The sequence below is a fragment of the Oncorhynchus gorbuscha genome, linkage group LG15 (genome assembly GCF_021184085.1).
Source record: "Oncorhynchus gorbuscha isolate QuinsamMale2020 ecotype Even-year linkage group LG15, OgorEven_v1.0, whole genome shotgun sequence".
In the NCBI taxonomy this organism is placed as follows: domain Eukaryota; kingdom Metazoa; phylum Chordata; class Actinopteri; order Salmoniformes; family Salmonidae; genus Oncorhynchus; species Oncorhynchus gorbuscha.
In genome coordinates this window covers 70009053-70024441 of record NC_060187.1, presented here as the reverse complement: position 1 = coordinate 70024441, position 15389 = coordinate 70009053, and the positions used below count along the sequence as shown (strand labels likewise).

Here is a 15389-nt window from a genome sequence, read left to right as displayed (position 1 = left end):
GTAGTTTTAAAGCTAATTGGTCAGAGAGAAAAATGTGCTATTGCTCACATTTTACCATGAGGTTGAGAGAGAATTTTGAAGTTCTAAATTCTACACATTTTGCTATCATAAATTATCTGGGTGGCCCCCCGACCTACAGGGGGCCTACAACCCTTTTCCCCCCCTTTTTTTGGTGGGGTTGGGGGCCCCCTGGGGGTCGGAGCCCTGCATTCCTGTTCAGTAATCCGGCCCTATTAATATTTAAATATCTATACATGAAAATGTTATATTTTAAAGAGCCAGAATAACCAAAGGGACACTGGATATGGTGGGTTAAAAATACAATACAGATTATAAATGCAATTCCTCTTCCTGAAATAATTGGAAATGAGGGAAATTGACAATAGAAAAGCAGAGTAACCTTAGGCCAGCCTCGCTACAGTAAAAGGCAGTCCTGTGCTGCTTGATTCATGTTTACCTGGATATGAGTGCTGTGCTGGCCTAATTATGGCAGAATCCCAAAAAGAAGCATGGCAGCAGGAACCAATAGTATAATTATTTTAGCCTGTTTTTACATTTCCACACAGCAATAAAACATGATGACCGGCTTTCGCTACGCCTCCAGTGTTGTTATATGTTAAAGCACATATTTTTTAAGAAAAATAATTAAAACATTTTGATAGACCTGCTGTAGTTTTTTAGATAACTCTATTATGTAGCAGAAGCATTGATTGCATATACCTACTCATCTAGAAACAGCTTTGACAGCTTCAGCAGTATAGACCTATGGTCTTTAAGTTAGATTTTTATACCAGCAGATGGCAGGCTTTGTCTTTCACCTTTTATTTTATTTATTTTTTCACCTTTTGAGAAGTGTGTTGTTGGCTGCTGATTGAGTATCCCAGAGACAGGACCCAAATCATACCCTTTTGATTAGTACGCTTTGTCAAATCACACGTATTTGCCTGTTTCTTAAAAAATAGTACCTTTTCAAGAAATATTGTCTTTTATGATCACAGTATCAGAAGAATAATTTATTTATGAAGGCATTTAATACATAAAATAAAGATTTCTATATTTCTCCAAAAATAAAAGATACAGTATATGCTCTGTGTTAAAAATCAACACAAATGGAAAAGGATACATCTGTGTTCTCGGGGTATAAAATTATCTAAACTGTATACAACTGCTCGTTTCAAATCAAATCAAATGTATTTATATAGCCCTTTGTATATCAGCTGATATCTCAAAGTGCTGTACAGAAACCCAGCCTAAAACCCCAAACAGCAAGCAATTAAGGTGTAGAAGCACAGTGGCTAGGAAAAGGCCAAAACCTAGGAAGAAACATAGAGACCTCGTTTGAATGACAAAGAGAGGCACGTAGGTAATGCTACAGGTTTGTCTGTTCGTCATCACTTTCTTCTTCATCATCAGCATATACAGTAGAGGAAATTACTAATACTCTGAAATTCATGACCGTACAGCCCCTTAGAGTATAGGAGTGTAAAAGAGGGGAATAAGAGAGCTCCACTTCTCTCTGCCTGCCCCTGAGGTGAATGAGTGGAGAGAAACTCCTTCATCTGACAGACTCTCTCATTCTCTCAGGATCAACATAAACTACAAATTTCCCAGAGAGTCAGCTGCTGTGATCTGCTTCACACTCACTTGCTTTCTTCAGTGAAGTTAGATTTGGTACAGCTTGTTGACAATTCTCTCAGCGGTATTGCGCAATGTTTCTACAAAAAATAAAAACATGAGGACAAATTTGGTTCATGTGGCCATTGGTCTGGTACTAGGCGTACACATAAAGTAAATGTGAGGTGAACATGTTTTAGTTTGTTATGTTGTGTTATAACCTCTATAGTCTATGGTTATAACAGGTTTATAACAAATATACAGTTTTTTTTACTTTCACTTCAGGTAATCTGCATTTTTGTATTCTGAATTGTTAGTGGCAAGCCACATTATATATGGGGGCTTAGTTTAAATGATTAAATACATTATTAAGATGTTGTTAAAATAGTTGGATGACAGAAAAAAGGCAAACACTGATTATTCAGATGATTTACACTACCTTTCAAAAGTTTGCGGTCACTTAGAAATATCCTTGTTTTCTAAAGAAAAGCACATTTTTGTCCATCAAAATAACATCAAATTGATCAGAAATACAGTGTAGACATTGTTAATGTTGTAAATGACTATTGTAGCTGGAACGGCTGATTTCGTATGGAATATCTACATAGGCGTACAGAGGCCCATTATCAGCAACCATCACTCCAGGCTAATTGATCATTAGAAAACCCTTTTGCAATTATGTTAGCACAGCTGAAGGGTTTTCTAATGATCAATTAGCCTTTTAAAATGGTCAACTTGGATTAGCTAACACAACGTGCCATTGGAACACAGGAGTGATGGTTGCTGATAATGGGCCTCTGTACGCCTGTGTAGATATTCCATAAAAAATCTGCCATTTCCAGCTATAATAGTCATTTACAAAATTAACAATGTCTAATGTCACGCCCTGACCAAAGAAAGCTGTTTATTTTCTATGTTGATTGGGGCGTGATAGTGACTACGGTGGGTCATCTAGGTGAATTGTATTTCTATGGTGGCCTGATATGGTTCCCAATCAGAGGCAGCTGTTTGTCGTTGTCTCTGACTGGGGATCATATTTAGGTAGCCATTTCCTCCTTTGTGTTTGTGGGATCTTGACTATGTGTAGTTGCCTGTCAGCACTAGTTTGTATAGTGTTTCGGTTGTTCATTTTGTTCAATGCGCATTCATTAAAAGAGAATGTACGCATACCACGCTGCGCCTTGGTCTACTCATTACGACAACCGTGACAGTCTACACTGCATTTCGGATCAATTTTATGTTATTGTAGTGGACAAAAAAACGTGCTTTTCTTTCAAAAACCAGGACATTTTCTAAGTGACCCCAAACTTTTGAACGGTAGTGTATATATTTTGCAGATTATGCTTGCTAACTGTTGGACAAGACATTTTCCTAAAAATATCACCTGCAGGATAATGTGCCTCTGTGTATTCCTATCCTGAGGTGGTTGAACTCCATGCCAGTACCACTCTGTTGCCACTAAGCCTAAAGGTAACCCTTTATCAGAGCCAAGGCAAACAAGAACATAGAAATATCACTGTTATTTTTAGATTACGGGTCAATGTGTTATCAAATGGCCTAAAATGGGGATCAATATGGACAAACTGATAATAAAATAAACAGCAGGAAACTTGCTGTGTCACTGCAATGGATGCACTGCATTATACAATGCAGTAATGTAGTGCACATCCTTCAACTTTCACCTCACATATTCACATTGGTTATACAATTTAGATCAGATTACAACCTTGCCACTTAAAAACTTAATTTGATGGGGCAGTAAAGAAGTGGAGGAATACTGTAGTTAGAGCCATATTGTGTGGGGTACTGTTTGGAGTAAAACCCTGGTGTCCTTTACTTAAAGTAATCCACACCACACCTGGTTTAAAATAATTTGTTTACAATGATAGACAACAACTTTAGCTGCACTTGATTGAGCTTGCCTTGCACAATGGAACCAATAGAATAGCCCCAAAAGTACAAACGTCACCCATCTGGCATTCCAGGTGGACTAATTGAAATGCTCAAAAGTATTTGAAAGAAAACTAATACTATTTGAAATGAGGTCTCACCCATTCACACAAGGGGAAGGCATCAGTAAAGAGTGCAAATGTCTCCAGGATTTACATTTTACAGTCCTCCAATGCACACTCTGAAGACCAAACGCTGAGCCTCTCTCCACTGCTATTTCACCACCACTAAACAAGCCCACATCAGCTGTGACGACACCAGCTCTTGTCACTCAGGCCAGCACAAATATGGGTTATTTCCAGCTCAGTAACAAGATAGCTCACGAAGGAGAGAGGCTTTAAAATAACTGATCTGTACTGCTCACTGGGACTTACATTTTTTTTCAGTTTAGGACTCGTCAGTGTGGGATAAACTGGAATAAGTCTGCGTCTAGTGTTAATGTTAGTAATCTAGTATGGGTCTGTCTAGGTCTAGAGGCATGCAACCACCTCTCACTACTCTACCCCCATGCATTACGATCTCACAAGCAACCCAGCTTCAGAGTTCAGGGTAATGTGACTACTGGCATATACGTGAGAAAGGGGGAGGGATGGACGCTGCTGGGCTTTTCCTGGTCTCTTCTTCTGAGAAAAAGGGATACATTCAGGGACTGTGCCCAGGCCCTCTTGCCACACCTCCATTCCAGCAATAATCTCAGATGAACAGCAGCAGCTCAGATAGCCTATAAGGTTCTGATCATAAGATACTGTACTGGCACAGTTGCCTCAAGCCTCAAAGTTAGCCCAACACTCCAGATACGACCCCATCTATATGCATTACAACTTGAATCTAGGACACACTATTTGGCCGAGATGTACAGTACATAAGCTTGGCACCCAGAGCAAGAGACCGCTGGCCGTTTAGAGACCGTGCATTGACACTACATGATACTGTGATACAGTGAACTGGTAATCGAGTTAACTCTTTTAAGGAACACTGTACTTGATGGAAAGAGTTCAGTGAGTCACAACTGACTGGACTGAATCAAATATTTTATTATTTGATTTATAGTCAGTTATTTTAATGGAGGTAAGATGTTAAAATGTATAATTCAGTGTCAGATAGACAGTACCACCACCCAGAGGCCTGGAGATGCCGTGAAGCCTGGCTGTGGTTGTGTACCAAATAGCTCCCTATTTTCTGTATAGTGCACTAGCCTATGGGCCCTGGTCAAAAGTTGTGCATTGTTAAGGGAACAGGGGGCCTTTTGGGAGGCAGTCTGTGTGTATGTTTCACTATTGTCTCTCCCTGCAGCCTCCCATTGTTCCCAGTCTCTGACCCGTGGAGGAACGTCTAGACATCTGACACTTACCTTATCCATACAGGGAACAGATAACCCCCCCCCCCCCCCAGATAACACCCTACCAGACCTACTGAGGGCAGCAGTCCAAAAACCACAGACACTTAATAGGGTGATGTCTCTCTCTGTACACAGCCACATTGGGGTGGTAGGTAGCCTAGTGGTTAGAGCGCTGGGCCAGTAACCGAAAGGTTGCTGAATCAAATCCCTGAGCTGACAAGGTAAAAATCTATCGTTCTGCCCCTGAACAAGGCAGTTAACCTTCCCTGGTAGGCCGTCATTGTAAATAAAAATGTTTTCTTAACTGACTTGCCTAGATAAATACAATTTAGCCTTTATATATCCATGTTTAAATCCCTTGAGGTTAAAGGGAATAATGTAAAAGAGCTTTTGTCTGTAGCAGGTAGAGTTAAGTGCCTTGCTCAAGGGGACAATGACAGGAACACTTGACCTCCCACCAGATTGTTCCTGTCAGCTGGGATTCAAACTAGCAACTCTCCTGTTGTTGGAAACCAGATATCCAAATCAGATATTGTATATGCAATGTGGTCTCAGAGCATTTAGTATTATATCTGTTTGTAAATCAGAGACAATCTATTTAGTATATCTTACATCCACAAATTAATTATGTGTTAATTTGTGGATGTCCATCATCCATTTCAAACGATATGTTATGAATTACACTTCATATGTAATGTTATGAATTGCAATTCATACAACATGTTCCGAATTTGAAAAATGTACAATGTTTGGAATTTGCTTAACGTATGATATGTTACGAATTCCAATTTGTTGTGGCTAAAGTTAGCTAGGTGGGTACTAAGGCCAACGTTAGCTAGCTGGCTAACGTTAGCTCTAGGGGTTAGGGGTTAAGGTTAGGAGTTAGCTAAAAGGGTTAAGGTTTGGGAAATGGTTAGCTAAAAGGGTTGTGGTTAGGGGAATGGTTAGCTAACATGTTAAGTAGTTGCAAAGTAGCTAAAAAGTAGTAAGTAGTTGCAAAGTTGGTAATTAGCTAAAATGCTGAAGAGATCCATGATGGGTTTTGAACACACAATCTTTGAGTTGCTAGATGTTCATGTTATACACCTACCCAACCACCCTCCTTCTGTTTTATGCAACCATACCAAATGTAATATATCATACAAATTTGGTATCCCGGATTTACGTTTACTATATTATGTCTAGTCTATGAGACCAGTCTGCAATATAATATTGCATTTAGTCTTTAAAAGTAAAGTCTTCTTGACTTTTAAAAAATGAATGTTCAAAAAAAAAAGTAATAACAATATAATGTGTGTAAACGGATGTAATATAATATAACAACAAAAGTATCATCAGATGTAGTTAAGTAGACTGGAAAAACTGAGATCTTTCAAAATTCGGCAATTCGTCATGTTAGTGGTTTTATGTCCCTCACTCAACTCCGGATAGGAAGATTCGCAGCGTTATTTTCACACGCTGATGCTGTTGTGTACCACGCTGTTTCCACGGACCACATCAGCCCCTGATCACGCGTTGATTCTTCTCCTATTGGTTCCTGTCTTGCACACCTTTGTGTCTGATTGGCTGAAAGTAGAGACCGGCCCCTCTGTATCCACTGTATTTGAAATTATGGCTGAATGGAACTAGAAAAAGGAAAAGAGAAACATATATTGTAACATTTACCACAAGTCCGACTGTCACACACCACTTCATTAACACAGTGAAGTTACATTCGATACATTGTCTTCGAATATGAGAAAATGTATGTCGTCCTTTGTCGAGCGCCACAACAATGTAAGTAGCTACAATCCTCATTCTCACTGAAGGCTTTTAGGAAATCACTAACGTTAGGGTGATGTTAGATGATGAAATGTTGTTTAATTTAAATTTTAAAAAGTGTATCTATCTCTTTGAAATACGTTTAGAATTGTAAATATAACTTTTTGAGATCTGTTTAGTAATAATAAGTGGATATTGAGATTTAGTTGAATTTGTTGGAGGGGGGCACAAATTCTGAACTCCTCACGAGGGGCCGCAGTGGCTGGCGGGTCTGCGTAACCACATCCATACCCACACAGACAGTCAACTGATTTGAGCAATCAATCCATTTGTGAAGTTAAATGACAACTCTCTTCACTATAGTAAATGTATTATACCAGTAGCCAGGGCTGGCCCTAGCCTTTTCGGTGCCCTATGCCAGCAAAACATGTTACTTGTTTACTTGACAGCAGAGATATCTTTTTTTAGTTTTAAAGTTAATTTATTGCAATTCTATACAGTTTGCCGTTGTAAAAAGGGGCTCCTTGGTGGCGCAGTGGTCTATCTCAGTGCTAGAGGTGTCACTCCAGACCATGGTTCGATCCTGGGCTGTATCACAACCAGCTGTGATCAGCAGTCCCATAGGGTGGCGCACAATTGACCCAGTGGTCATTGTAAAATAAGAATTTGTTTTTAACTGAGTTGCCTAGTTAAATAAAAACATAGAGTAAATGTTGCAGTTTTAAAGCAAGTTTTCTGCAACACATTTCTCATAGGGCAGAGAGAAAATGTCAACATTTTCTAACACATTTCATGTAATTCTACTTATTTTTCAATGGGGCGGAGAGAGATTTGAGCAGTTTTAAAGTGAATTTCCTGCAATTCTACACAGTTTGCAATGACTAATGCTATGTTTATATATATCTGAGTGAGAGTGACTAACAAAATCAATGGGGGGCCCCTGGAGGTTAGGGCCATGATTACTATGTTTAGATAGTTGGCTAGACTAACTTAACATTAAAAAAATGTTAGCTGACATTGCTAATTGAATGACTGTCAGTGACTGACATATCAAGAGAAAAACTGCTTCATGCACAACCAAATTTTGCCAGATTTTGCCAGTTGACAATCCCTGATTTACATATTCTGTTAGTATTGGTTGACAAGTAAATCAATTATGTAAGGTATCTAACGATTTACTGAAGTGTATAGAGAAAAGCTACTGACACAGCATGAGCATTGTGTTTATTAACCAGCTGAAGAATAATGACAGTTGTTCCAATCATAATTTTCTTTGCTTCTTTATGGACGGAAAAGTAATTGACAAAAATAATTTCATATTTCCCTTTAAACTTTTGATATTTATAATATCACCTTTCAACTAATGTCTAATGAGCTTGTATGTCTTTGGAGAAAGGATAATTATGGATCACAGGGACTAGGTACATGACATTATGATGAGATACATGAGTATACCAAACATTAGGAACACCTTCCTAATATTGAGTTGCACCCCCCCTTTTCCCCTCACAACCAAAGCCGCGGTAAGTAGGGGTGCTGAGGGTGCTGCAGCACCGCCTGAAAAATCAGAATAAAACAAATATATAGAATTTTCCCACAAAAGTAGCGAACTGGGCCTCAATGGTCCTGTATCAGGGATGCTGGCCCATGTTGCCTCCAAATGCTTCCCACAATTGTGTCAAGTTGGCTGGATGTCCATTGGATGGTGGACCATTCTTAATACACATGGGAAACTGTTGAGTGTGAAAAACCCAGCAGCGTTGCATTTCTTGACACAAACCGGTGTGCCTGGCACCTACTACCATACCCCATTCAAAGGCACTGAAATATTTGGTCTTGCCCACTTACCCTCTGAATGGCACATATAAACAATCCATGTCTCAATTATCTCAAGGCTTAAAAAACCTTCTTTAACCTGTCTCCTCCCCTTCATCTATACTGATTGAAGTGGATTTAACAAGTGACATTAATAAGAGATCATAGCTTTCACTTGGATTCACCTGATCAGCCAATATCATGGAAAGAGCAGGTGTTCTTAATGTTTCGTACACTCAGTGTATATTCCTTTATCTGTTAACAGAGTGACACCGTGGAAGTTGATGAGCTGTACTATCCTGGCAGTCAGAACCATGAAGAGTCCCAGTGTCACCCTATGGCCGTGGGAGACATGGAGGCGGTGGAGGCTCTTATGTTTATGAACACCCACTGGAAAGCCAGGACTTCCAGGAGCTTCAAGCATAGACAGTTCCGACCTCTGACCCCTTCCCCTGATTTCTCAGAGGATGACTCTCATCTCTCATTTGACCCGGCTGAGGTTCGTGAGTCTCTGGTAAATTTCCTGTGTTACTTGTGTGTGTTCTCTCAAGTTCTGTCACATGCATTCACTGTGATAATCCTCCATACTAAGTGAAATGTAATAAATATAACCACACACAATGTAGAGATTATATCGTTTCGTAACCACTTCAGGTTTTTTCCCCCCTCCGTCTCAGTGTATGACCCCGCCATACAGCCCGCCAGACTTTGAGGCCATTCACAGTCATCCTGCTCCAGAGACAGTACAGACCTCCTGGTGCCAGAGACATAACGCACAGCCAGCACAGCAGGGCTTGACACAGCCACAGATGGTCAGCCAGCCCCGATCACAGGCCACCAGTGTGATCCGTCACACTGCAGACGCACAGCACTGCAGCTGGAGCATCTGTCCAGCCGTCCCCCTGGAGCAGAGACTAAACCAACCCCTGCCTCCCCAGCCCCAGCCAAGCCCAGACAGCATCAACAACCCCCTGGCAGATAGGCTATCTGGCAGGGGCTCCAAAGGGAACATGACACCCCTTGACTCGTCTGCTGAACCGGCTGCCATCCAGGCTCCGGTTACTGTAACTCTGCCAGCCTCTGTTGGTAAATTCCACCAACCTACATTGGTGTCCCCTGTCAACTGTAGGGTTTCTCCTGTTCCGGTTTATTGCCAGATACTACCTGCTGTGCCAATTGCAACGAACAGTCATATTCCAATGGTTACCACCACCATGGTGGCGGCAACCAGTCACCAACAACAGTCAGCAACAGTTGGTCCTCCTTCAGTCTTCTTCATGGGTGACCAGGTGACAAAGGGCCCTATCATCTTCTTGGTTCCCCGGCCAGTTGTCGGGATCCAGCCGTCAGTGCTGACATCTGGTGGCACCAAGCTGCCAGCCATCGCCCCAGCGCCAGGCTTCACCTCAGTGGTCCAGCGGAGCAGCCTGCAGCCTGCTGAGGTGTCCAGAGTCCGCAGTCATATCTGCCCCCACGAGGACTGTGGCAAGACCTACTTTAAGAGCTCCCACCTCAAGGCTCACATGAGGACTCACACAGGTAAGACAGGGCTTGTGGGGAGTGTGGTTTAAATGTTACAAATTCAGGTAGTGGCCTTTTTGTTTACAAGTAACACAAGCATTACATATTGTAGGAATAACAACAGAGTTTATCTCAGGTTTTTTTTTAATTTGGTGTTCTTTTCTTTGGCTTCCACTTGCTACATTATTGGTGCTGTAATTGCACTAAAGCCACAACGTTCAAAGACCTCCTTACATACTGTAACAACAAGGTCAGGTAATCACCCTCTTAGCCTGTATGGCTGACTGTGTGTGTGTCCTGTTGTAACACTAGTCTTTCCTCTATGTGTTCTGCTCAGGTGAGAAACCTTTCAAATGCAGGTGGGAAGGCTGTGAGAGATGCTTCACCCGATCCGATGAGCTATCACGCCACCGTAGAACCCACACGGGCGAGAAGCGTTTCGCCTGCCCCATGTGCCACAGCCGCTTCATGCGTAGCGACCACCTGGCCAAGCACGCCCGTCGACACCTGGCCACCAAGAAGGTGCCCTGTTGGCAGATGGGAGTCTGTCACAGCGGTGATGTTACACATGCAGTGTTTTTGGCACCGTTCCTCCGTCCTCTGCCCAGAATAAACTCTTGCCTTAAAGACACTGTAGAATAAGCTATTTCGTCATTAGATGGGAACTCATTCACTGTGATACTGTTCACTGAAGACTTCAAGCACATCAATGCAATTAATTACATGTTGAATTCTTTAAAAACTAAAGTTGTTTGACATGTTTAAAGTTTCTTGACTTACAGTTTCATATTTCTTTCAGGTCCACTTGAGATTACGTTGTTATTGGCAGTTTAATGTGTGATGAATGATAGCAGGGTTTTTACTCATTTACATTACGTTTGATCAACTCTTACTTGTTGAAGATTATACTAATATTATTGTTTACAACTGTGCTTTAAACTACTGACAAGACAAGATCAACCTCTTTGCATGTGGTTGTAGTGGTGGCAACTGTCCGCTCTTTCTGTGGCAACCTCCAAAGTAATATAATAATAATAATATATGCCATTTAGCAGACGCTTTTATCCAAAGCGACTTACAGTCATGTGTGCATACATTCTACGTATGGGTGGTCCCGGGGATCGAACCCACTACCCTGGCGTTACAAGCGCCATGCTCTACCAACTGAGCTACAGAAGGACCACAAAGTGTGGAGCAAGGTACAGAAATGTAGAAGTCAAATCTGTGAACAACTAGAGGCTTAGATAGACTCTTTCTGAATCTCTGAGCCTACCAAATAAGTAAATTACTGTTATGGATCGCAAAACTATGCTTAACTATTAGATCTTGTACATTAATTGTTTTTCTACCTAGTGAATGTGTTCAATACACTGTATATTTAATATTCATGAGAATTGTTTGGCCAAAGAAAGAATGTTAGAGAAAAGTTTGTATATTTAACTTGACTAAATTACATACATTTTCATTGTTTTGTTACAGGTGAAATAAAATGTGTAAAACTTTACTAGTTTGTTGTATTTGTGTTGAATTCAAATCAAATGTTTTTTGTCACACGTGCCAAATACAACCGGTGTAGACCTTACATTGAAATGCTTACTTACAAGCCCTTAACCAACAATGCAGTTTAAGAAATAGTTAACAGTTAACATATTTAGTTAACATATTTACTAAAGAGATCATTTGTACAAGTAGGTAGAGGTAAAGTGACTGCATAGATAATTGACAGCAAGTAGCAGCAGTGTAAAAACAAAGGTGTGGGGAGTCAATGTAAATAATCCAGGGGGCTATTTTATCAATTGTTCAGCAGTCTTATGGCTTGGGGTAGAAGCTGTTAAAGAGCCTTTTGGACCTAGACTTGGCACTCCGGTGCATCTTGCCGTGCGGTAGCAGAGAGAACAGTCTATGACTTGGGTGACTGGAGTCTTTGACAATTTTTGGGCCCTTCCTCTGACACGCCTAGTATATAGGTCCTGGATGGCAAGACGCTTGGCCCCAGTTATGTACTGGGCTGTACACAATGTAGCGCCTTACAGTCGGATGCCAAGCAGTTGCCATACCAGGTGGTGAAGCAAACGATCAGGATGCTCTCGATGGTGCAGCTATAGACCATTTTGAGGTTCTGGGGACCCATGACAAATCTTTTCTTTCTCCTGAGAGGGAAAGGGCGTTGTCATGCCCTCCATGACTTTCTTAGTGTGTTTGGACCATGATAGTTTGTTGGTTATGTGGACACCAAGGAACTTGAAATTCTGAATGGTGGCGTTCGGCACTCCTTTTCCTGTAGTCCATGATCATCTCCTTTGTCTTGCTCACATTGAGGGCACGACACTGTGGGAGGAAATGTGTTGCGTTACTGAACTGAGGGGTAAACTACAAAGCAAGATAAAGGAGTTAGCCAGCTAGAAAAATAAACTTCAAATGGCCATGGTCTAATTGACTCAACAACCAATAACACATACACTACATGACCAAAAGAATGTGGACACCTGCTTGTCGAACATCTCATTCTAAAATCAGGGTCATTGATATGGAGTTGGTCCCCCCTTTGCTGCTAAAACAGCCTCCAGTCTTCTGGGAAGGCTTTACAATTGATCCCTCAAACTCAAATCTCAACCTCGCAGCCACTTCCACTGGTTTATTTTCATTGTTCCCCTCTAATCAGGGACTGATTTAGACATGAGACACCAGGTGTGTGCGATTGATTATTAGGTAAAACAGAAAACCAGCACGCAGCGGACCTCACAGAGTAAGAGTTGAATACCAATGCACTAGATGTTTTAACATTGCTGCGGGGACTTGCTTTCACTCAGCCACGAGCACTAGTGAGGTCGGACATTGATGTTGGGCGATTAGGCCTGGCTTGCAGTCGGCGTTCCAATTCATCCCAAAAATGTTAGATGAGGTTGAAGTCAGGGCTCTGTGCAGGCCAGTCAAGTACTTCCACAACAATCTCGACAAACTATTTCTGTATGGACCTCACTTTGTACACGGGGCATTGTGATTCTGAAACAGGAAAGGACCTTCTCTGAACTGTTGCCACAAAGTTGGAAGCACAGAATCATCTAGAATGTCAGTGTATGCTGTAGCGCTAAGATTTCCATTCACTGGAACTAAGGGGCCTAGCCCGAAACATGAAAAACAGCCCCAGACCATTATTCCTCCTCCACAAAACTTTACAGTCGGCACTATGTATTGGGGCAGGTTGCATTCTCCTGGCATCTGCCAAACCCATATTTGTCCTTTATACTGTAAGATGGAGACAGCGAGCTTTACACAACTCCAGCCGACGCTTGGCATTGAGCATGGTGATCTTAGGCTTGTGTGAGGCTGGAAACCCATTTCATGAAGCTCCCGACGAACAGTTATTGTGCTGTTGTTGCTTCCAGAGGCAGTTTGGATCTCGATAGGGAGTGCTGCAACAGAGGACAGATTTTTTATTTTATTCGCTACACGTTTCAGCACTTGGCAGTCCTGTTCTGTGAGCTTGTGTGGCCTACCACTTCGCTACTGAACCGTTGTTGCTCCTAAACGTTTCCACTTCACAATAACAGCACTTACAGTTGATCGGCGCAGCTCTATCAAGGCAGAGATTTTACAAAGTGACTTGTTGGAAAGGTGACATCCTATGACTGTGCCACATTGAAAGTCACTGAGCTCTTCAGTAAGGCCATTCTACTGCCAATGTTTGTCTATGGAGAATGCATAACTGTGTGCTCAATTTTATACACCTGTCAGAAACAGGTGTGGCTCAAATAGCCAAATCCACTAATTTGAAGTGGTGTCCACATACTTTTGTATATAAAGTGTATCTATTTTTAGCTTTCTTAATGAACCAGAAAATCACCTGTTATTTATGGTTGTTTATTAAAGTTAGCTGCCCTAAGCTCATTGATCCTGCTTTGTAGTATACCCCTCTCTCTGGGCATGTATCTGTGTCAGTTCAAGACAGTGTTGAATAGTAGGTGAGAGGTCAACGGAGTTTCCTTCCATTGAAAGGCATTCACTTTCTGTGTAGTGTAAACATACAACCATTTACTCAACATTGTTATCTTCAGTGAAAAATAGACAACACATCCTGTTCTATTGGAATATGCACACAGTGGACAGTTTATTAGGTACATCAGCACATTTCCGAAATTGGTTTGCTCCTACAGAGACTGATTCATGTGGCCTGCTATATAAAGCAGGCCGACAGGCATCCAGTTACTGTTGCATTGAGCGTTAGATTGGGCAAAACGAGTGACCTAAGCGACTTTGAGCGTGTTATGATCGTCGGTGCCAGGCGCACCTGTTCCAGTATCTCAGAAACAGCTGTCCACCTAGGCTTTTCATGCACGACAGTGTCTAAGGCTTTCCAAGAATGGAGCGACAAACAAAAAACATCCAGTCAGCTGCAGTCCTGTGGGCGAAAACTGCTCGTTGATGAGAGGTCGAAGGAGAATGGCAAGAATCGTGCAAGCTAGAAGGTGGGCCACAAACAGGCAAATAACAGCGTACAACAGTGGTGTGCAGGACGCATCTCGGAACGTACAACTCATCGGTCCTTGTCATGAATGGGCTTTAGCAGGTTTCCTATCCGCTAAAAACAAGAAGAAGCTGCTCCACTGGGCACGCAATCACCAACACTGGACGTTTAAGGAGTGGAAAAACTTTGCCTGGTCTGGCGAATCCCGGTTCCTGTTGCGTCATCATGATGGCAGAGTCAGGATTTCGAGTAAGCCGCACAAGTCTATGGCTCTGTGTCAATGGTACAGGATGGTGGCGGAATGGTGTGGGGAATGTTTTCTTGGCACTCGTAAGGTCTCTTGACCTTGCTTCTGGACAAGCTAAACACCTTCGCCCGCTTTGAGGATAACACACTGCCCCCGACGCGATCCGCTACCAAGGACTGTGGGTCATCCTTCTCCGTTGCTGACGTGAGTAAGACATTTAAGCGTGTTAAACCTCGCAAGGCTGCAGGCCCAGACGGCATCCCTAGCCATGTCCTCAGAGCATGTGCAGACCAGCTGACTGGAGTGTTTACAGACATATTCAATCTCTCCCGATACCTGTCTGCTGTCCCCACTTGCTTCAAGATGTCCAACGTTTTTCCATGAAGTGCCTTGAGAGGCTAGTTAAGGATCATATCACTTCTACCTTACACCAAGACCCACTTCAATTTTCTTACCGTTCCAATAGATCCACAGACGATGCCATCGCACTTCTCTATCCCATCTGCACAAGACGAATACCTATGTAAGAATGCTGTTCAGTGACTATAGCTCAGCATTCAACACCATAGTACCCTCCAAGCTCATAATTAAGCTCGGGGCCCTGGGGTCTGAACCCCGCCCTTTGCAACTGGGTCCTGGACATCCTGACGGCCGCCCCTAGGTGGTGAAGGTAGGAA

The 15389-nt window shown here is 42.2% G+C and overlaps 1 protein-coding gene and 1 long non-coding RNA gene across 3 annotated transcripts; one reads left to right on the top strand and one right to left on the bottom strand.

The window, feature by feature from the left end:
- Window positions 1–1105: 1105 nt before the first annotated feature.
- On the bottom strand, window positions 1106–3772 carry LOC123996415. The gene is made up of 3 exons (XR_006831982.1): window positions 3666–3772; window positions 2999–3090; window positions 1106–1715 (listed from the first exon to the last, which is right to left on the bottom strand). It is a non-coding gene; the product is annotated as an uncharacterized LOC123996415 (long non-coding RNA).
- A 2721-nt stretch (window positions 3773–6493) lies between these two features.
- LOC123996875 (Krueppel-like factor 10) lies at window positions 6494–11504 on the top strand. 2 transcript variants are annotated; one of them, XM_046300676.1, is made up of 4 exons: window positions 6494–6679; window positions 8745–8978; window positions 9157–10018; window positions 10338–11504. In XM_046300676.1, the coding sequence occupies exons 1-4, from the start codon at window positions 6638–6640 to the stop codon at window positions 10640–10642; spliced, it is 1443 nt and encodes a 480-aa protein (XP_046156632.1). In that variant the 5' UTR covers window positions 6494–6637; the 3' UTR covers window positions 10643–11504. The 2 variants fall into 2 exon arrangements, with proteins under 2 accessions (XP_046156632.1, XP_046156631.1); XM_046300675.1 differs by having other exon boundaries at window positions 8745–8993.
- Window positions 11505–15389: the final 3885 nt, after the last annotated feature.